Raw genomic sequence first — 22,858 nt, 5'->3', positions numbered from 1 at the left:
AATATTGGTTATATTCCTATAAAGGATATCAAAATAAGGATATTCTAGAAAGGATTTCATAGCTGTCATAATCTTCTATTTGTAAGCAAGAAAGCAATGGGATACTACCCAATATGAAAAGTATTCAAAACAATAAAATGACCAAACCATGAACATAATTAAAGAATTGCATTTGGTAAATGAATGATAATAAATAAATATCTATGAAAAAAGTTCTCAAAGACTGAGAATACAAGTATGATACAGTACTAGTATTTTGGGGATGCTTCAGTCCTGTCTTTAAGAACAGAAAACAATGCCTGCTTTGATATATGATCTTCAAGTTCCCTTGACACTTCTGTTAAATTTAAGTCGAAACTACTTCTGTATTTCTGATTTTGCAGTGCACCCACGTTAGACAAAGTCGCTTGAGAGCCAGAAAACCGTCTTCTTGGGCTGGAGAATGTCCTCGGTGAACCTGGAAGACTTGCTTTTGAAACGTGAGGGCTCATTCCCAATCCTGGATTTTCCATATCTCGTTCTGGTTTCATCAGTAGCCCATTTTTCATCTCGAAAGGAAGTGGATTAAGCAACTCATGCTCGACCTTTTGTTTCTCTTTGGCTTTCTCTGCAGCGTTCATGGCTTTTTCTTTGCTCATATGTATCAGTTTCCATGGATCGATGCTGGCATGATAGTGTAGGTTCTGGTTCATGATCGAAGTGCCAGATTTTGGATCTATTTTTACAGTTAATCGTCCTGGACTCTGAAATACATTAGGAGATGGTTAGTAGCAACCACTTATAAGCCAAATGGAGGTTCTACTGTCGAGGAACCAACTCAACCAAAAGCTTAAACTTATGGTTGAGGTCTCAGGCTATGTTATATGCTCTAACACGCCTCCTCACTCAAGAGCCATTTGGGCTAAAAGTATGGATGCAGCACAAGCCCTCCTCATATCTAGCACTAAATATTCCACTTTAAATGAGGGGTGGTTGACATTCAAACCCGTGACCTCTTGTCACGTTGGCTTCTGATACCATGTCAAGGAACCACCTCAACCAAAAGCTTAAGCTAATGGTTTGGGTTCTAGGATATGTTATATACTCTAACATCCACAACGGAAGAAGCAGTTCCTAAAGCTCAAACATAGCTGCTTTCTCTTATTTCCAAATTCCATTAACGCAAGACAACACACATGTGAACGACATCGGACAACAATTAGAGTATAGAGTGACACATCAAATTTTCTTACCGAATCTGTGTTCTGTCCTTTACACATGAACTGAAACTTGATGGTCGGTCTTTTTGGTGAAGCTGGTTCACTGCTATCATCTGACGAGAAATCTGAATCATTCAAAGGGTCCAAACTACTGAAATGATTCTCTTCTCTCATAGCCAGTATGTAATCATATGTTCTCATTCCCTGCAGGAATAGAATCAATGCTTATCAAACTATAAACGCGCTGTATCGAACTTGTGCCAATTTGCCATAACCCATATGTTTTGGTCCCAGATAGTGTATGATAGATACTTCATATGGACAAAGGACATAAGCATCAGAATTACCTTGCGAATAAGGACCAGATGAAAGAAAAAGAGTTGCCCAAGAGCTGCTGCACCATAGGCTGTAAACAAAACCAGCATAACCTACAAGCTCGATCAGGGACAATCAATGAGCCAAATCACATGACATCAACTGCGAGATATTATGCAGCACGAAATCATAAAAAACTTACAGATATTGCAGCGAGAATTCCCCTGGGAAACTTGGAATGAAATTGCTTTGTTAAATCCTCGTCCATTTTTTTCTTATCAGCAAAGCACCGAACAAATATGGCAATAGCTGTTCCTCCTTCCATAAAAAGCTGCATTTATCACAAAACACTCAGCAAAAGATACAATGTGTTTAGTCCCTTAGTCGATAATATGGCAATAGATCTTACTTTCTCTGTCAAATTTTTCTGTTACCTTTCTAGTTCAAATCACGCTATCAACGCGACAATAAATGTAATACTCGGCAAATTGACATATTTAAGCTGAGACAAGAAGTATGTTTGGAAATTTATTCAGAAAAATCTTTTCTATAAAGTTTGACAGCTTATATTGACACTAACAAAATGTTAAAGCATGTGACCTTCAATCAGGTTCGGTTTTGAGGAATGTAACAAAATTCGCTAGCAAATTCGCTATTTGATCAGATTTACCCAAGAATAACTCAAAATCAACCATAATTCGCTTTTTTCGATTCGCGATTCTTGAGGAAATTAGCAAATCACGTGACATTGGTTTGGATAAATGGCCTGGACAAGGGCTCATGGCCTCCAAATTAGAGGAAAAAAAAATCTAATTTATCGTAAATAAACTCATTTTATGTATTGTTCCAGTTGTGAAGAAAACAATCAACACTCTCAGCGAAGTTGAAGATATGTCTTTTAGGGTTCACAATGATTATGAACTACTGGGGAGGTCTGAGTTGCTTTTCCGGTCATTTCACTTGTCTTGCAACTTAGCTAAGGAGTAAGTTTGATCCTTCAAGGGGCTAAGTTGCTTTTCCCAAGGAGCTGGGACCTCTGAAGGGATCCAAGTCGTTTCGTCCTGCCTTTCGACCATGGTGGTGATTGGGGTTTTTCCTCTTTCACGATCCTGGGGCTAAGGGATTGTTTCAGCACATACATGTATGATTTAAGCGATTCGCAACACAATATTCTAATGATCAAAAGTCAAAACATACATTTTTTTTATTGTATATGAAAAGCCCTTTATATAGTACTATCATTTGAACTAGAGCCCTACAAAGTCAAGAGCAATACTTTAATTAATGTGTATAATTCTTTATACAAGGGACTAGAAAGAACATTATTGAATTGCATCAAATCCATAACAAGAGGCTAAAAACTCACCATTAACAAGACAAATACCATAAGTAGGATGAATGTTGTATAATTCTTTTTCCCTACACAATTGTTAAGCCACTGCAAGAGAAACATAACATAGAGTGAACACCATACATACCATACCACTCCATACCATACAAATACAAGTAATAAACCACATTTTCAAATACTTCTTACTCAATCTTACCCGACAATGATGATCGAATCCTTCAACGCAACGATTACAAGTCCGACAATGTTTGCTAGGTTTCTTGACGTGAAAATTGCACAAAGAACAAAAGGAAAAATCATCTTCCTTGTCACAATCAGGCGCAACTGAATCATCATCTTCTTTAGTCACAAGAGGTGGTAAAGGAAATGGAATCAGAGGGTCCAAAAGAACATGCCCATTTGCTATCCGTGGATCTACTAAATACTTTCTCCTTATACAACTCTTAAGGATTTTACGTTCAACCCTCCTAAAACACCTAATAATCATCTGTTTTAAAATGAACCCATAATTTAATTTCTTCACTATTTTAGCTTTATACTTCACTTTCCTTTTGTGGGTATTGTTCTTAGAAGATGGGTTTGTTGCTGTGCATCTAACAAACAAAACCATAACTGCAAATGCCTGAAAAAATTAGGTTAAACTGAAAATAAGTAAATTGAAATGAATGACAAAAATCGAAAGTGAAAAGATGGTAACAGAAATCACCACAGCAGAAAAGATCGAAATGACAACAATTTCAGCAATACGATTGCCGAGCAAAGGTCCCAGAAAGATGTAGAAAGACGCAACCAAGAAAATGTAGATGCCCATTCCCACCATCTGTAAGAATAATTCATAAATATAATTAATTAAAGTAAAACGTATTACAATTCAATTGTATCTCGTGCCAATTTTTCAATCAAAGAGTAATACTATGAAATTGACCTGTAAAGGATGGAGAGGACGTTGCCAACCATGGCGTCTGGCGTTCATCCGTAGCTTGCAAATTTGGATCCTTTTGAATTGTAATCTAATCAGAGATTGATAAATTTCAAAGATTTGTTGTTGTTGCTCGATTAAGCTTCATGGCCGGACTTCAGTATTTTCTTCTGCTCTTGATCACAAATGCAAATATATAATCCCAACGGTCTGTTTTTTGAATTTTGAAAGCTTGGAGTTGGAGGTATTAGCCTATCGGTACTAGAATCTCAAAGGCTCGGGAATCGGGTCGGGCCCAGCCAAAGTTGACCGGGGCAGGATTAAAGGGGATATGTCAAGTGCTGTGTTAATACTTCTAGCAAGAACTCTTGAAAAGGACTTAATTCATCAATTTAAGGTTACAATTGATAATTTATATAAAAAATAGTTAATTTTGATTTTTTAAATTAAAATATACAATTATTAAATTGATCAAGTTAAGGTTACAATTGATAATTTTAATGTTAAAATTGGTGTTTTGCTATAACCGATAATTTATAATTCAGCTTGTTTTATATGAGACCGTCTCACCATGAGGCGGGCTCATATAAAGCTCATTCCTTTAATTGAATACTTTAAGATCGTAAGTGATCGTTTTAAGGTTATAAGTAATCATTCTAAGACTATAAAAAGTGAATATTTTTAGATTATAAGTGATTATTTTAACGTTATAAGTTATCACTTTAAGACAAAAAGTATATATTGAGTCAGTACATTAAAATGGTCTCACCATGGGACCATCTCATTTAAAATTTAGTGTTTATAATTTATTACTTGAAAGTCAAAATTGACCATTTTAAAATTGTAATTGATCGCTTTAAGGTTTTAATTGACCTCTTTAAAATTATAAGTTATAATTGTTCACTATATAGGTGATGACTTGTAATTTAGCATAATAAATTTTAAACGATCACTTTGAAGTTATAATTGATTATTTTTAAAATTGTCAGTTATCAAGTTAAATTTGTCCGCTCTAATGATATAATTGATCACTTTGTATATAACTTATCATTTTAAGGTTCAAATTGATTACTTTCAAGTCAAAATTGATCAATTTAAAAGTTCAGAGTTAATCCATTTAAGGTCATATACTTGAAATTGATCATTTTAAGGTTAAAATTAATTATTTTAAAAAGGTCATAGTTAACCCATTTAGGTCATATACCTTAAGTTGAAATTGATCACTTTAAGGTTAAAATAGATTATTTTTAAGTCAAAATTGATCCCAATTGCAGCCACAAAAGATAACCAAAAAAAAAAAACAAAATGAAAATTGATCAGTCCGTATCTGTTTGGTCTCACTATAAGACAATCTATAGTTTGTATATTCTACCAACTCATCTAACTCTATTAATTGATATTATGTTTTTTTATTTAATTAATGTCAATTGACATCATTGTCCTACCATTAGATTTATGCACGAGACAATCCCACTATTTTTGCATAAGTTTCTTTTTTGACAATGATTTCACTTTTTTTTTTAATTTCTTTCACTAATATCTCACTTGACTATGCTTAAACTTATGAATTAAGAATCATCGGTATCATTACATTACATGTTCAGTAATATCTCACTTGATTATGTTTAAACTTATGAATTAAGAATAAAATATAAAGTGAGAGTAATTGATGAATAATATAAAAAAACAAATGATAACATAAAAATAAATTGAAGGGAATATATAACTTAGAGTTTACAAGACTAATAAAATTGAGTAGGGGCAAAAAAAAATTAAATAATTTTTTGAATTATGCAATTTAAAAATTTATGGTACTTTTCTAGTAATTTTGTATTTTTAGACACTTAACATATACTATGTTGTAATTTAATATTGATGCCTTCAATTTTTTGGAACCCTGTGCGATTGAACATGTTAAACATATTTAGAACCTACGTGCTCAAATTGAGATAAATTGATACATAGTTGTTAGATAAATCGATACATAGTTGTATTAGACTTTGTACTTGACCTAAGTACTAATGAACTAATTGAATATAATTTATATTAATAAACAACTCTTACAATTTTAGATCTTAAATGATTAGTTTATGTAATTGATTTTTGATAATTAAAATTGATTTTTACTGATTGAAACTGATTTAACTAATTATAACTGATTTTTAGTTATAAATTATTACTAAAATTTTACTAATTAAAACTGATTTTTACTAGTTAAAATTGATTTTTACCGATAAAAACTGATTTTTACTAATTTTAATATTTTAATTTTTTTAATGCTAATAGTCTTCACATTTTCTCCATTAAAGTTATTATTTGATAAAATTAATATATATACTATCTAAAAAATTCTATTAATATTAGAAAAGTGTTGTATTCTCTTAATTAATTAACAAATAAATTGGTAATTTGTTATTTTAATCTTAATCTCATTTAGGGGTGTATAATGGGCCGGAGGTTTTTTGGGGCCCTAATCCGATCCTTAAAAAAAGTGAAAATTTGAAATCTTTAAGTCAAAAAATTTAAAAAATGAACCAAATAATCCAACTTTTAAACTTATTTCAAAAGTAAGCGTGAAATTTCAAATCTGAAGTTTTGGGGCTGTTCACAGTTACTAACTGTGAACAGATCAAAAAAGACAAAAATAGTTATTAGTAGTTACTAACTGCTAACAACTATTAGACCTGTTTTGACCTGTTCGCACATGCTCCACAAAAACAGGTCAAATAGTTGTTCGCAGTTACTAACTGCGAACAGCTATTTTGTCTTTTTTGACTAACTGTGAACATCCCCAAACCTCAGGTTTGAGAATTTCACGCTTACTTTTGGAGTAAGTTTGAAAGTTGGATTATTTGGTTCATTTTTTTGATTTTTTAACTTAAAGATTTCAAATTTTCTAAAAAAGTGAGCTTTAAATGGGCCTTTTATTTTGAAAATGGATTGGGCTTAAAATGGGCTTTACATGAGCCTTTGTTATTTTTAAATTTGCTTTAGTTATGATACAATATTATTAATTTATAAAAGTTTATAATTTAGTTATAATGGACAAATGCAAATAATAAAATTATAGGCTATTTATTTCAATCAAACATGTTTATTTGAATAAAAATTCATGAAGACAATTTTATAAACGGGCTGATCGCGCCGGATAGGGTCAAGAGGATCACGGCCCATTTGGGCCCATTTTATTTTAATAAAGGCCTGACCTATTTTTATTTGAGCCCGACCTATTTTCTAATCTCATCCCCACCTATCAAACAAGAAATATTACAATTTTTATATATTCTCATTAACATATCAAACAAGAGATTGAGTTGTATTTAAATAATTTCCAACTATTAATTTTCAATTTTAATTTATCTTTTTATCCTCAAATTATCATTTTCTCGTACCATACACCTATTTGGATGAATAGGAAGAAATATGATGGTAGACTATAGTAATAATTTTTCATTTTCTTGGACAACACACTTTTAATAATAACACTACTTGTTCGCCAAGAAAATAAGCAATATAACTAGTACTTCTATATTACTACTAGTAGTATTTAAATTAATGAATATACTTTGATTAAATATGGAGCCACCCAACGAACGTCATCTCTGACGTCCTCTGAATTTCCTTCTCAAAGTCGATACAAACTTAGAAATGTAAACAAACTTATATAAACACATCTAACTCTAACAATTCGACATCATCTTATTTGAATTTCATCAGTATTCTTTTGATCTTTAAAAATGGTAGCATCGACAGAAATGATGTCTATTTTAGTGTCATTGATCTGTGTAGTTATTGTGACAGGCTTCATTAGAGTGGTAGACTGGATTTGGTTAAGACCTAAAAAGTTGCAGAAAATGCTGAATCAACAAGGTATATATGGTAATTCTTACAGGTTTTTGTTTGGTGATCTTAAAGATTTCTCGTTGTTGCGCAATCAGGCTTTGAAAACACCTATGACTCACTTCTCCGACGATTATTTTCGTCGCGTTGAACCTCTTCGCCATCAGATTCTCTCTAAATATGGTATGTAGTCTCACTTAATGTCTGAAATTAATTTCGTTTTGGAAGCTTCTAATGTTTGTATATACTCGTGTGTTCATTTTGTTGCATTAATATTTTTTGGTTTTATGTTGAAAATTGCAATGTAACTGTTGTTTATAAAGTAATTTAAGTAGTTTAGAACGTTTAATGAGCTAAATTGAATAGGAAAAATTGATGTAAGAACCCCTAACACAACAATTGTGTATAATTAATCACCATTTAACGTGGTTTCCCGACCGAGGGTTAACTCCACCTGGTCAGCTGATCTTGATGTTTTATTGATGAAAACAAACTTTCTTAAAACATTCAATTAGGTTTACAAGGGTGATTTATAGTTTGGAGAAGAAGGGAGGGTTAGAGAGTTTAGGATTACAATCGTTGAGAGAGGGATTAGAAAGTATTAACATACTTGATCTAATGAATGTGTGATTAAGCTATTTATGATATAGTCCCTCCTATTCTCCTAAGTGTTCTATTTGACTTTTTACTATTTTTTAGGTGGTCAAATGGAATCACATGTGTAAAAGAAAACCGTAGAGTTTTTAAATTTTTATAGGTGTAAAGTGGAGTTAGTAAGTGTAAAGGTGTAAAAAAGTTAAGTTTAGTAGGGATAAATTGGTAAAGTTAAAGTATCTAAAATAGAAATGAGACATTTAAAGTGACTTGACCCAATAAGAAAATGAGACACTTAAGATGAATAGGAGGGAGTATATATATCTTAATACACTTACATTCAATAACAAACTGAGCGCAAAAAGCCCGCATCTAGAGAGGAAGACCGAGTCACTTTTTTGTGGCCTATCCGGAAACCGAGTATACTTTTAGTGTTGACACAAATTACTAATTATCAAACAAATCGAGTCAACTTTTACTTTTGAACCATTTTCACCACTCTTCCTTTTTTTAAAAGAGCCACTATAAAGATCTCATCTATGTGCTAGGGACATCTTCCATATGTCAACCTACCCAAAGATGAGTCTAAGGGGACTTACGGCATAAAAACTTCTACAGTAACAAATTTAGTAGAATAGAATAGTATTTCTTTTGGACAGAATGAATTTGAAGTAGCTACAAGGAACTAGTCACTACATTCATTACACCAATTCCCTTAACAATCCGTTTGTTCGTTGGTATCAAATATTGGTAATGACTAATGAAAATGATTTATAGTATATTATTCATGAAGTGCACTGTTTCAATAATGGTAATTCAACGTAACCTTAAATTTACTAATGATATCATCATCATTATTAGCCCAACATTCCGCACAAAGACAGGCTCCGGGAAAAGAGGTAGCGGACATACCATACTCATACCCCTCAAGGGTAAGGACAAGAGGAAATGGCGTAAACAACTAAACCCCCAAGTAAAGGGAGCATCTTTACTAATGATAATAAAGAGATTATTTCCAATTGACTCTTAGTCACAAATTTTATCAGCAACTTCACATAGATAAAAAGTGCACACAATTCAATGAGCAACTTAATATCGTTTTCGAAACCAAAAAAATCTAAATCTTTGACCTGATCGAAATAAGGGACACAGTGACAATGAATTAGTGATGAAACTAATTTAATTGATAAATGCAGGAAAGGATTACATCGTCTGGCTTGGTCCTATACCAATGATACATATCTCAAAGCCAGAGTTGATCAGAGAGGCTTTCATCAAGACAAATGAGTTTACGAAACCCAAGGTGAACCCCGTTTTTGACAAGCTATTTCCAGGAGTTGTCAGCTATGAAGGAGAAAAATGGGCTAAACATCGAAAGATTATTAATCCTGCCTTCCATATGGAGAAGCTGAAGGTTACTAATACCCTTTTAACTCTTGAGCATTTTCCCTTAACAATTATTGCTACTGTTCTTTTGAATTTGCTATGGCTCGGAAATTGAAGTCAGAGCTTTTTGTACTTATTAGAGCAAATTCAAAGGGGCAGAGGAATAATGCGTGGCCTTGATTAGATATATGAGCATTAAACTTCATTATAACTCGGGTTTTGATGCTTCTTACAGCTTATGCTACCAGCATTCTATGAAAGTTGTGCAGAGATTATCAATAAGTGGGAGATTGAGGTTGCTGAAATGGGTTCGGGTGAGTTAAATGTGTGGCCGGATCTAATGAAACTCTCAGCAGACGTGATCTCTAGAGCAGCATTTGGTAGCAACTATGAAGAAGGGCGACAAATTTTTGAACTTCTAAAGGAGCAGACTAATTTAGCTCTAGCCATTGTACAATCAGTTTACATCCCCGGATATAGGTAACTTTTTTTCATATAACTGCAGTTTCAGTTACTAATTTCCCACTTGACAAATAATTGTGCTTGATTAGATAGATTTGATATTGGCTGTTTTGTTTAGATTCCTTCCCACAGCAAGGAACAGGAGGTTTAAGGAAGTTGAAAACCAAATACATAATCTACTGCATAAAATTATCAAGAAGAGGAAGAAGGATATTGATGTTGGAGAATCACCAAAGGCGGATCTGTTGGGTTTACTTATGGATTCGAATGCAAAAGAAATCCAACAAGGTGTTGGCAGCAAGGCTAATGGGAACTTTGGGATGAGTCTTGATGAGGTAATTGATGAGTGTAAACTGTTCTACTTGGCTGGACAAGAAACAACATCCACATTGTTGGTTTGGACATTGCTTATGCTTAGCAAACACCGAGATTGGCAAGTACGAGCACGAGAAGAAGTCATACAAACATTTGGGAGTAGTGTGCCAGATTTTGAAGGCTTAAGCCATTTAAAAACTGTAAGTTCTCTGCAGTTCATTCATGAAAATAATTGATATCATTCCATTACGCCAATACTATTTCAGTGACTTCTATCTGGGGGGAGTCAAGAGGGTATGATGTATGCAACCTTACCCTTGTTGGTACTAACAAAGTGGTTGTTTTGATTGACCCTGTTAGCAAATATACACACAACTTCACATAGAAAAAAACTACATATGATTACTTGTCATAATAAGTCATTTTATATAGTCCATTATAATCCGAAACCATATTAACCATTTCAAACAAAATTTTTTGCTTGTTTTAGGTGACAATGATATTGTATGAAGTTCTTAGACTTTACCCACCTGTAATGCAACTTTCAAGAAGAGTAAAACAGGATACAAATCTAGGAGCATTGTCTCTTCCATCAGGTGCATTGTTTTCTTTCTCAGTAATATCTATTCATCGAGATATGGAAATTTGGGGTAATGATGCACATGAATTTAAGCCAGAGAGGTTTGCTGAGGGAATTTCCAAGGCAACAAAAGGAAATAATTCATTTTTCCCATTTGGTTGGGGACCCAGAATATGCCTAGGTGAAAAATTTGCATTGGCTGAAGCAAAAATGGCGATATCTATGATTCTACAACGCTTTTCGTTTGAGCTTTCACCATCATATGTTCATGCACCCATGACTGTTATGTTCTTACAGCCTCAACATGGTGCTCAGTTGATCTTACAGAAGCTTTGATGGTAATATTCTGTACATTATTTCTAAAAATTGCTCCTTAATTCCATTTTTTGTGTAAATTTTAGGGTAAAAGTTCATTAGAACTCTCCTTAGTTTGTTTCTTCTTCATTGTGTTGTATAAGTAATATTGTTGATAAAACACTTCTTCGTACATACCTAAAATAATTGGTGATCCACTTTTGTACTAATTTGTATCACTGCTTATCTTTTGACTTATGCACGATGAATCTATGCAAACAAGATACCGAAATTCCAAATTTTGCCCGATGCTATGGTCTATGGAGTGTAACATATTTTGGAGCTTTAACCTTTGGTTTAAGTTTTTAATTGAGTTAGTTCATTGACATGATATCAGAAGCTAACGTGACAAAAAGATATGAGTTCAAATCTCATACACTCATCATTTTTTATCTGTGTTTAAAACTCTGTACAACTCCATAATTATTCAAGACGACTCTGTTAATTAAATATCCACATAATTCAAAATTATCAAACGCAAAACATCATAATTACAAAAAACTGACTAAATATCTAAATAAACACATCCACAACAACAATTTACCATAATCCATAACACACTATCAAAGAGGATTAATTAGAATTCTTCAACAACTCAATATATGTGTAAAGGCAAGAATGAATGGAATCTTTAGTGCTTATGTAACTGTTTATAAACTATTTTTGTCTCTTGTTAATTATTCTCCAATATCATGGTTCTGTGTTTTTGCCACTTACTCCACTAACTCACTACCTAATGTGGATTATAGGCTATTAGGCTTACTAGGCCAATTTTGTAGCCATGTGTGAGTATTTGAAAAAAAAAAAATTATTTAACAACTTTATTCAAAAAACAAGCTTCGTTCAAACTTTATTCCCAAAATAAGCGTCCTTGCCTCCAAACCTAAACTTAGTGTATACTCGCATTTACTAACAGCGAATTAAAAGAAATGGTCAAAAATTTAGTCAAGAAATATGTCGTTGTTACTAATAGCGACTTAATGGTTGACTGGTCAAATTATTAAGTCGTTGTTACTAACAGCGACATAATCCTTGACCTGGTTTGACTTTTGTTGATCTTTTTGTATGATTTAAACTAACCATTGTAAAATTGAAAAATAACCGTTATGAAGTTGAAAATAGCCATTGATATGGACTCGTTGAACATGAATGAAATTGTGTTGAATTTTCGAGAGCATTTTCCCTATTTGAATATGATTGTCTGTGTGTTTTTGATTAAATTCATACTGCATTCTTGGCGGAATGATTCATCACCGAAAACTCAGAGTACTTAACATCATTTCATTCATAATAAATGTGTGATAATACGATAAAAATATATACATCTACATATATATTACAAATTATACAAAAAAGTCCAAATGTTACAAATATTGAATATGTACAAATGTTCAATATATACAAAATATCATTAATGTTCAATATATACAAACTGTATACTAATGCTAATCCTCCTCCTACGATAGTAAGAGGCCGTCGCATGATGCTCGGGTGGAGCTGATGACAGATGCAATGCCCTGTGCCTACATTAAGACTGAAGTATTAATGAAACGTATAACATGTAAGTTCTATGGATAATAATCAACGTTGAAGAATACTTACAAAGTGCATCATCGTCGGTGCTCCTGTGATCCGCCTGCATCGTCAGTACACTAGGGTCTCGAGGGGGAACTAGTGCATAAGGTGTAGGAGCAATGATTGTTAGAATGTTGCCTAAGCTCATGTCATTAACTAGAGCCTCCTCGTCAACACTCACATCATCCTCAGAAGGAGCTTCAACGAATTCATTACTCTCACTATGAACATCACCCCAAGGCTCATTTGTATCTTCTAAGTTAAAAGTATTATCATTTGAGACTTGAATTTGAAGTTGATTGGGTTCATGAGAAGGAGAAGAGGAAGATGGCATAATGGGATTTTGGGTTTCTTGGGTAGGGAAGGGCGTATGAGAAGGAGCAGAAGAAGTTACATTCAGAAATACATTTGTTTCTACAACATTGACATCTTGATTCCCTAAGGGTACCTCTTCTACATATAACTCTAAAGAAGGAATAGAGGTAGACTTTGAATACTCCCACATTGCATCTATAGCCTCCTCATCCTCAATCGGAAGCGCTAACAATTCTCCACTCATATTGTACTTAAAACTTAATTTAACAGTACTTCTTGTAGTGTCAATAATGCCAATCTTAGAGCATATAAGATGTTTAAATTCATTCAAATCCATGTTTGAGTTGCATGCAAACAGTTTACGTCTTCCCCCAACATACTTAACATTGCTACTACTTTATCGAATTGAACCATTCCAAAAACATACGACAGTCATATGAAATGAAGCCATTTCTACAATAATGTACAAAATCAACATCACCATCAAGTTCATAAGAAAGCAAGTACATTGCTCAAAATTAGGGTTTGCATTCAAATATTCTCTACATTAAATTCAAACATTTTCTACATTAAATTCATGAACAAACAACCACATTATGAAAATCATAGAAAATAACAAGTACATTTGACATATTTATAGAGTTTAAGTATAAATGACCACTTTAAATGACATACTTTTAAAAAACAAAAAAAACTAAAAAAATTATAATAAAAAGGTACCTTAATAAGATGTAGATCACCAAGGAGTAGTAATTTGCAAGTTTATGAACCTGCATTTAATTGAAACTTCATGAACAAATATAAACCCTAAATTTTCGAAAAAAGAAAAAAAAACAAAAAAATTATTACCTGAAGTTAATGTAGTAAGATGACAGACTTAATTGGTAGTACAAACTTGAAATTTGATGAGATTAAGTGAACGATTGAAGTTGATTTTAATGGTGGAAAGAAGAGGGATATTTTCATGGGTTATTAGGGCTCTCAACGAAGTAAAGTGAAATGAGAAAGAAGGAGTTTCTATAGAAATTTAGAACGCATGAAGTCGCTGTTAGTAACAGCGACTTAATAGTTTGACCAGTCAACCATTAAGTCGCTGTTAGTAAGAGCGACATATCTCTTGACTAAATTTTTGACCATTTCTCTTATTTCGCTGTTAGTAAGTGCGAGTATACACCAAGCCTAGGTTTGGAGGTAAGAACGCTTATTTTGGGAATAAAGTTTGAACGAAGCTTTTTTTTGAATAAAGTTGTTAAATAATCTTATTTTTTTCAAATACTCGCCATGTGTTATCTTACTAAATACTCCATAAAACTCCCATTACATTAAATATTGTTGAAGATTGTTTAGGAGGATACTTGGGAAATTTTAGTTATGCTTTTCTTTTCCGGCTATCTTTTAGTTGTACAAATTTTTAGGATATTGGTTAACTTATTCTAATCTAATTGTATAAAAGGCATGAAGCCTATGTACTCTCGGCATAATAGAATATACAAACACATAATTCATTTCACCATTGTTATATTTTAATATGGTATCAGAGCGGTTTTAAATTGATCTAATTAATTTTTATCGGGCTATTCGCTTTTGCGTCCCAAAACAATGAGGGATGATAGAAATAGACAGGTGAAAATTCTACCAATTTGTTCCATTATTATATCTTGGTAAGGTGAGTCGAATACTCATCTATATATGTCTACTACACCAACTTAACCGTCATCTTTCTATATCATCTAATCCAATTCAATATTAATATTTTTTTAATCAAATGTTTCAAGTGATGATTTAGGCAAACTCGAACTAAGATTCTCCCTACATCAGGTAATCATTAACACAAGCCCATTGGGGTTGACTTTTCCCTCTCAATCATTGTTTATCCTTTCATCATTAAAGGGAACAGATAGTCTTACAATAAACTTGTGTCAAGATCTGTCATCATAAACAAATGGCATTATTGACAGAAATTGATATTCTGAAAACACTAGTGAGCTTAGTATTTGTTGCAATCTTAATCTTAATTACAAACTGGTTATGGGTGATACCCAAAAAACAGGAGAAATTTCTCAGACGACAAGGTACACCTGGTACTTCGTACAACTTCTTGTTTGGAGACATGAAAAAACACTTCTCCATGAGAACTTCAGCATTACAAAAACCCATGAATTCCTTCACCCATGAGTATTTTCAGCGTATTGAACCTTTTGGCTATCAAAATTCCGTCAGATTTGGTATGTATTCTTAATTTTCAACTCTTGTTTGCCCTTTTAGTTACTTTCCTTTCTTGTTATAAATGTTAATTTTGTTGTTGTTAATCGAAATCTTTGGCATTTTTGGTAATAAAATAGAGTTAATAGACTCAAATCAAGTAAATTCTTTGATTTCTTTCAAAAAAAGGTATAATTCTTTGATTGGAGGTCCATGTATGCAACCTACCTTAATTAGTAAGTTAGTAACAAAGAGATGTTTTTGGTCGACCCTGGTAGCAAACATCATCTCCAATATGTACATACTTTTTAGTAATAAAATAGAGGTGATAGACTCAAACACTGTCGCATAATTATTGTGAATCAAAAAAACGAATTATGGTCGGTTTTGAGCTATTCTAGGGTCATTTTGAACGAATCGCGAATTCTAAAAGGTAATTAGCTGACGAATTATGTTATTCTGGACTCAAATTAGCTAAAATTCTTTGATTGGGGGTTGATGTACCTTATCCTAGTTAATTTTTAGTACTATAATTCTTTGATCGAGGGTCGATGTATGCAACCTTACCCTAGTTAGTATAACAAAGAGCTTGTTTCCGGTTGATCTTGGTAGCAAACATCGTCTGCAATGTGTATATAATTTGATGAGTCAATTTAGTAGTCTATTATATTCCAAAATTAAATAACTATGAATCTTTGTTCCCATCGAAATATTACAGTTTATAGGGATTAAATGTGTTTGATGGTGAGAAGTGAGAACCCTGATGCAGGAAAGGTCTTCTTCGTTTGGGTTGGTCCTATGCCTGTGATATCAATCTCAAAGCCAGAATTAATCAAAGAGGCCTTCACAAATATGCATGATTTCCAAAAAGCAAAGTTCAGCCCTATTTTTGACAAGCTTTTTCCAGGTCTAGTTAGCTATGAGGGTCAGAAATGGGCACAACATCGGAAAATCATTAATCCTGCCTTCCATACAGAAAAGTTAAAGGTATTTACTTTAACTTTTAGATCTGTTCCACAGAAGGTAGCTGTTAGGTGTCTAAGTAGCTCATGATGTCACATTCCGTAATAGTTGCATCTTTTTATGGGTTGTTACAGCTTATGCTGTCAGCATTCTGTGATAGTTGTGCTGAAATGATCAATAAATGGGAAATGACAGTAGCTGAAACAGAATCCGGGGAGCTAGATGTGTGGCCAGATATAAAGAAACTCACAGCAGATGTGATCTCTCGAGCAGCGTTTGGTAGTAGCTTTAAGGACGGACAAAAGATATTCGAACTTCTGAAAGAACAAACTGAATTGGTTAATAATATGATTCACTCAATTGCTATCCCAGGATATAGGTAGTTTTATAACCTATAACATTCTGCAGTTATCCTACTAAAGACTGCAATTTACTTGGGCTTAACCATTTGTGTTTCCAGATTCCTACCTGCACCCAAAAATAGGAGATTTAAGAAGCTAGAAGATCGAATTAATATTTTAATACGTGCACTTATCAATAAGAGAAATGAGGAAATTGAGGCGGGAGAAGAAGTGAAGACGGACTTGTTGGGTATACTCATGGATTCCAATCTAAATGAAATTCGACAAGCTGTTGGCAAGAACAATGATCGACAAGTAGGGATGAGTCTCGAAGAAGTAATCGAAGAGTGTAAACTATTCTACTTGGCGGGACATGAAACTACTTCGACATTGTTAGTATGGACATTGATTTTGTTGAGCAAGCATCAAGATTGGCAAGCACGAGCACGAGAAGAAGTTATTCAAACATTCGGAGATAATGTACCAGATTTCGAAGGTTTAAGGCATTTGAAGATAGTAAGCTTTCTTCTATTTTTAAACCTTCATTAAAGGCTGTCACAAAGAATATAATTTGAACAATAGTGTATTTGTTATAGGTTACAATTATACTTTACGAGGTCCTGAGGCTGTACCCACCGGTAATTCAAATGGCACGAAGGATATATAAGGATACCGATCTAGGTGAGCTCTCACTTCCCTCAAGATCATTGATCTTTTTCCCGGTAATTTTGGTTCACCGCGATAAGGAACTTTGGGGAGACGATGCCCACGAGTTCAAGCCAGAGAGGTTCTCTGAAGGGATCTCCAAGGCAACAAAAGGAAATAGCTCATTTTTTCCGTTTGGAATGGGGCCAAGAATATGCATAGGGGAAAGGTTTTCCATGACAGAAGCTAAAATTGCTTTAACAATGATTTTACAACAGTTTTGGTTTGAGCTTTCAGCATCCTATACTCATGCACCCATAAATGTTCTGTTTCTGCAACCTCAACATGGGGCTCCGATAATCCTACACAAGCTTTGATGATACGAAACGAGAGAGTATATCTGGTGTATGCTAAATAAAGAATGAGTTGAGAATGCTTTCTTCTTAACTAGGTCTGCCAAATGCTTGTTCTTCATACACCTCTCTAGGATAGAAAATTCCATTATCTCGTAAAAACGTCTAGCAATTTTAGATTGTTCATGAATTGAGAATGCTTATTTTGGCAAAAATAATGACCAGATAAAATGGCCACTAAGTAGCCGCTATATGCCTATACCGACCACTTTGGTATGGTTAGAATACAGTTATTTAGTCTTGGTCTGGTCGCAAATTGCGACCATATGAGAGATGTTAGCAAATTGGTTGCGATTTGCAAACACCTCCATCTAGTAGCAACCTGTTCGCATAAAAATTATAAAAAAATTTAATCAAGCTTGTCCCTTAACTCGTCCGCAAATGTCTTTTTCAAAACTCATTTCCGATACTAATTTTCCTTAATCATAAAACTTTCTAATGCTATAAAACAATTGCAAGAGTGAGGAATCGAACTTCCGCAACAAAGGTAACAAACAACATTTCAAACTACTAAGCCACAAACTATTTAATTGTTTTTCTTGTGAACTGTACATGCATATAGACTAATGACTTATATTTAACTGCTTTATACCTCATACTTGTGTTTTGATATCCCGAGTTGAGTTTAAAAATGATTGATATACTACTCATATATTAATAAGGTGCATCTTTTTTTCAACGAAGCCCGTTTGTTAAGAACTCTAAAGATAAGTGTACTTGATGGAGGGCAATCTTAGAACATGAGTTGGCCTGCGCGAGTCTATAGCCACAAAGGGTAATCATTAACGGTCCGATGTAGCCGAGGTGTTATATATACTTTAATTTTGTTATTTGCTTAAGTCATAATGTAGCATTAGGCATATTAGTATAGTATTTGGCATATTGGTGCAGTATTAGTATATTATTAGTCGTATAGTAATTATTAATATATTACTATTATATTATTATATTAGTTGATTGTATTAATATATAATTAGCATATGATAGTCGTCTTAGTGTAGTATTAGTCATATTAGTATATTATTAGTCGTATTAATATAATATTAGTCATATTTATATTATTAGTATAGTATTAGTTGTATTAGTATATTATTAGTTGTAATAATATTATATTAGTCTAGTTTATATATAATATTAGTTGTATTTGTATAATATTAGTCATATTAGTATATTATTAGTCGTATTAATATAATATTAGTCATATTTATATTATTAGTATAGTATTAGTTGTATTAGTATATTATTAGTTGTAATAATATTATATTAGTCTAGTTTATATATAATATTAGTTGTATTTGTATAATATTAGTCATTTTAGTATAGTATTAATCGTATTAGTATATTATTAGTTGTGTTAGTATAATGTTAGTCGTATTAGTTTATATTATTAGTATTGTATTAGTCACATTAATAGATAATTAGTATAATATTTATTGTATTAGTATAGTATAAGTCGCATTAGTATAATATCAGTCGTATTTGCATAATATTAATCATATTAGTATACTATTATTCATATCGTTATACTATTCGTAATCAATTTATTATTGATAGGAAAATTCATTTCAATTTTTTCTTAGTTGACGATCACTTTGTGACTATCTAGCGACTAACTTTTTAATCGAAAAAAATAAATTAAATTCCTCAAACTTAGTAAAATGAGAAAAAAATATCAGCGACTAGATGCAACCAACCTATCTAGTTGCAAAGAAATTTACTCCTATTCATATTGCTTCCTAGAATATAAGGAACTATTGAAGCCTAAATGAAAGAGGAGAAAGATAAATTACTACTTGCATTAAGATACTTCCAAAATATTCCTTCTTATGTCCTCTTAAGATACTCCTACTTACACTTCAACTCTTTGATTTTTTTTAATTTTCTTTTTAGTCTGTTTATTTAAATTTACTTACTTTTTATTTTTGACTATTATCTGTATTCTTTCTTCAATTTTCACAAATAAATTTCATTATCCACGCATTCTTTAGCAATTTTTTTTTTTTTGGTTTCTCTATCGAATTTGAATTTGGGAAAAATTTGGTGGAACAAAGGCAAGGTCAACCCTGTTACGGGACATGAGGTGTTTGTTCCATAGACCCATCTAAAATATTACAAAAACATTGCTTTAATAATAATTAGAGGCTCATTAGTAAATTCAATATTTAGAGTCTACAAGTAATATTTCCTATAAGAACTTCATCCCCATCGTCATGTATTTTTCTTCCTATAATATAAAGAACAGAGCATTTCCACATTAAGCAAAAAAATCTTTACCCATCAATATCAACATCAAAAATGTCAATATTTTCAGAAATTGAAATCCTGAATATGTCAGGGAGATTACTATTTGTGTTAGTCGTCATTTTTATCGAGACGTGGTTATGGGTTATACCCAAAAGACAGGAGAAATATCTGAGAGAACAAGGTATACCTGGTACTTCTTACAACTTCTTGTATGGAGACACCAAACAGTACTCCTCCATGCGAACTTTAGCCTTGCAAAACCCCATGGATTCCTTCACCTATGATTATTTTCAGCGTGTTGATCCTTTTGCCCATCACAATTCCATCAATTTTGGTATGTTTTTCTCAATTTTGACATGTGGTTGCAAGTAAAATAAAAGTATAATTTGAGCAGATGATCTCACTGGTCGCTACCTCAAATCATTTGTCTTTTATTTATCCTCATTAGGGATGTTCAATGGACCGGATATGGGTCAATCGGACTGAGCTAAGCAAATATGAGCCGGATTGGATATGGGGCTTTAAATTTAATAAAGAGCCCATTTTTATTTACAAAGGCCCATTTTGGCCTTTATTACGTCATTTTATAGCCCACTCTATTTTTATTGTAATAGTCAATTTTCGCCCGACCTATTTTAAACCTAATCCTTACAAAATCCTTTAAAAATGGGCAAAATAAAGGCTCAAAATGGAGCCCAACCCATTAAACACCCCTAATAATGACACCTTGATCATAGTTTATGAGCGGGTAATTGACTTTATTCAATTAAAATTTTAAGGCCTATAGCATTTTTTTTATGTATGTAGGAAAAACCTTCTTCGTTTGGGCTGGTCCAACTCCTATGGTATCCATCACAAATCCAGAACTAATTAGAGAGGTCTTCACAAAGATGCATGATTTTCAGAAGGCAAAGTTCAACCCCATTTTTGACGAGCTTTTTCCGGGACTAGGTAGCTACGAGGGAGAGGATTGCGCACAACATCGGAAAATCATTAACCTCGCCTTTCATATGGAAAAGTTAAAGATAATTAAGTGACTCCCAACTAAACGTGATTTAGTACACAGGTTGAGTAATAGACTTTTGTGGCTTGTTACAGCTTATGTTGCCAGCAATACGCGATAGTTGTACAGAAATGATCAATAAATGGGAAATGTTGGTAGCAGAAACAGAGTCCGGGGAGCTAGGTGTGTGGCCAGATATATCGAAATTGACAGCAGATATGATCTCTCGAGCAGCATTTGGCGGCAGATATAAGGACGGACAAAGGGTATTCGAAATTATAAAGAGCAGACCGACTGCGCTAATCTTATGATGCATTCGATTTATATCCCAGAATACAGGTAATTTATGATCTATAACACCTGCAGACTGCAATCATCCTACTAAAAGACTACTCAATAACACTTGTATTTAGATCAACCAGAAACAGGAGATTTAAACAGCTAGAAGATCAAATAAATGGCATATTGCGCGGTCTGACTATCAATAGAAAGGAGGATCTTGAGGCGGGAGAAACAGTAGAAGCCGACTTGTTAGGTATACTCATGGATTCCGATTTACATGAAATTCGACAACCTATTGGCAAGAGCAAAGATCAACATGTCGGGATGAGTCTCGAAGAGGTAATCAAAGACTGTAGACTATTCTACTTGGCAGGACAGGAAACTACTTCGATATTGTTGAAATGGACATTCATTTTGTTGAGTAAGCACCAAGATTGGCAAGCACGAGGGTTTAAGCCATTTGAAGATTGTAAGCTTTCTTCTTATTTAAACCTTCATAAATGATTGTTATAAAAAGAATGAAATTTGAGCAATGCAATATGTTTATTTCAGGTCACAATGATACTTTACGAGGCACTGAGGCTATACCCACCGGTAATTCAACTATCGCGGAGGGTAAATAAGGATACAAATCTAGGTACGTTCTCACTTCCCTCGGGCTCATTGATAGTTTTCCCAATAGTTTCAATTCATCACGATAAGGAACTTTGGGGAGATGACGCCCATGAATTCAAGCCAGAGAGGTTCGCGGAAGGGATCTCAAAGGTAACAAAAGGAATTAGCTCGTTTTTTCCCTTCGGAATGGGACCAAGAGCTTGCATAGGGGAAAGATTTGCCATGGACAAAGCTAAAATGGCCTTATCGATGATCTTACGGCAATTTTCGTTTGAGCTTTCACCATCCTATACTCATGCACCCATAAATGATATTTTTCTACAACCTCAACATGGTGCTCCAATAATCCTACACAAGCTTTTGTAGTAAGCAATGAGAGTAAATATAGTGCATATTACACCTTTGTCTTATTGTAAGCAGAATAAAGAAATGAATTGGTTTCAATTTTTAAAGAATCTTTGATATATGAATGCCTGTGAAATACTTGTTCTTTATACTCAAGTATTAAATCACATCTAATGAATGATATATTAAACAATAATAAGTCAGGGGAGGTTCTGAGCATGTTCAACATATTCGACCGTATAGGGCCTTGAAATTTTGGGCCCTAAATATTAAATTTTGTGGTATATGTTATGTGTTCAAAGATACAAAGCTGTTTAAAAATATCATAATTTTTGAAATCGCATCGGACATTCAAAGAATTTGTCAAATTTTACTCCACCGTTGTAATAAGTTGAGCATATTTCCTAGAAAATAATCTAGATATCAAAACAAAATATTTTGTCTAAAAAAATGTGAAGGAGTGGAGTATACAAGACTAATGTGGGCCAACTTTCCCTGGAAGATGAACATAAAAAACTAATGAAACTGCTTGAAGATTAAGGTGGGGTGGTCCGATATTACTTTCAAGAGTCAAATTTAGAGATGCTCATTTGGGTCTTT

At 33.2% G+C, this 22,858-nt stretch overlaps 3 protein-coding genes and 1 pseudogene across 5 annotated transcripts; 3 read left to right on the top strand and 1 right to left on the bottom strand.

Annotated features, from left to right (window-relative positions):
* Positions 1-54: 54 nt before the first annotated feature.
* Positions 55-4,078, bottom strand: LOC130798680 (protein S-acyltransferase 18). The gene is made up of 8 exons (XM_057661775.1): positions 3,791-4,078; positions 3,572-3,685; positions 3,062-3,487; positions 2,881-2,952; positions 1,717-1,845; positions 1,547-1,627; positions 1,233-1,403; positions 55-743 (listed from the first exon to the last, which is right to left on the bottom strand). The coding sequence occupies exons 1-8, from the start codon at positions 3,836-3,838 to the stop codon at positions 249-251; spliced, it is 1,536 nt and encodes a 511-aa protein (XP_057517758.1). The 5' UTR covers positions 3,839-4,078; the 3' UTR covers positions 55-248.
* Positions 4,079-7,375: 3,297 nt separating this feature from the next.
* On the top strand, positions 7,376-12,874 carry LOC130798674 (cytochrome P450 CYP72A219-like). Its single transcript, XM_057661765.1, has 6 exons — positions 7,376-7,807; positions 9,415-9,632; positions 9,840-10,084; positions 10,185-10,581; positions 10,872-11,299; positions 12,782-12,874. The coding sequence occupies exons 1-5, from the start codon at positions 7,522-7,524 to the stop codon at positions 11,295-11,297; spliced, it is 1,572 nt and encodes a 523-aa protein (XP_057517748.1). The 5' UTR covers positions 7,376-7,521; the 3' UTR covers positions 11,298-11,299; positions 12,782-12,874.
* On the top strand, positions 11,223-18,770 carry LOC130798676 (cytochrome P450 72A13-like). Of its 3 annotated transcripts, XM_057661770.1 has the most exons (6): positions 11,223-11,299; positions 15,256-15,430; positions 16,177-16,394; positions 16,505-16,749; positions 16,831-17,227; positions 17,308-18,770. In XM_057661770.1, exons 1-6 carry the CDS (start codon positions 11,297-11,299, stop codon positions 17,731-17,733), a joined length of 1,464 nt encoding a protein of 487 aa, XP_057517753.1. In that variant the 5' UTR covers positions 11,223-11,296; the 3' UTR covers positions 17,734-18,770. The 3 variants fall into 3 exon arrangements, with proteins under 3 accessions (XP_057517753.1, XP_057517754.1, XP_057517752.1); XM_057661769.1 differs by lacking the exon at positions 11,223-11,299 and having other exon boundaries at positions 13,972-15,430; XM_057661771.1 differs by lacking the exons at positions 11,223-11,299; positions 16,177-16,394 and having other exon boundaries at positions 13,738-15,430; positions 16,566-16,749.
* Positions 18,771-19,183: 413 nt separating this feature from the next.
* Positions 19,184-22,461, top strand: LOC130798679 (cytochrome P450 72A397-like; annotated as a pseudogene).
* The last annotated feature ends 397 nt before the right edge of the window (positions 22,462-22,858 follow it).

This window comes from Amaranthus tricolor, chromosome 13, assembly GCF_026212465.1.
Source record: "Amaranthus tricolor cultivar Red isolate AtriRed21 chromosome 13, ASM2621246v1, whole genome shotgun sequence".
Classification (NCBI taxonomy): domain Eukaryota; kingdom Viridiplantae; phylum Streptophyta; class Magnoliopsida; order Caryophyllales; family Amaranthaceae; genus Amaranthus; species Amaranthus tricolor.
The sequence above is the reverse complement of the archived record's forward strand: the minus strand, read 5'-3'. Positions and strand labels throughout refer to the sequence as shown.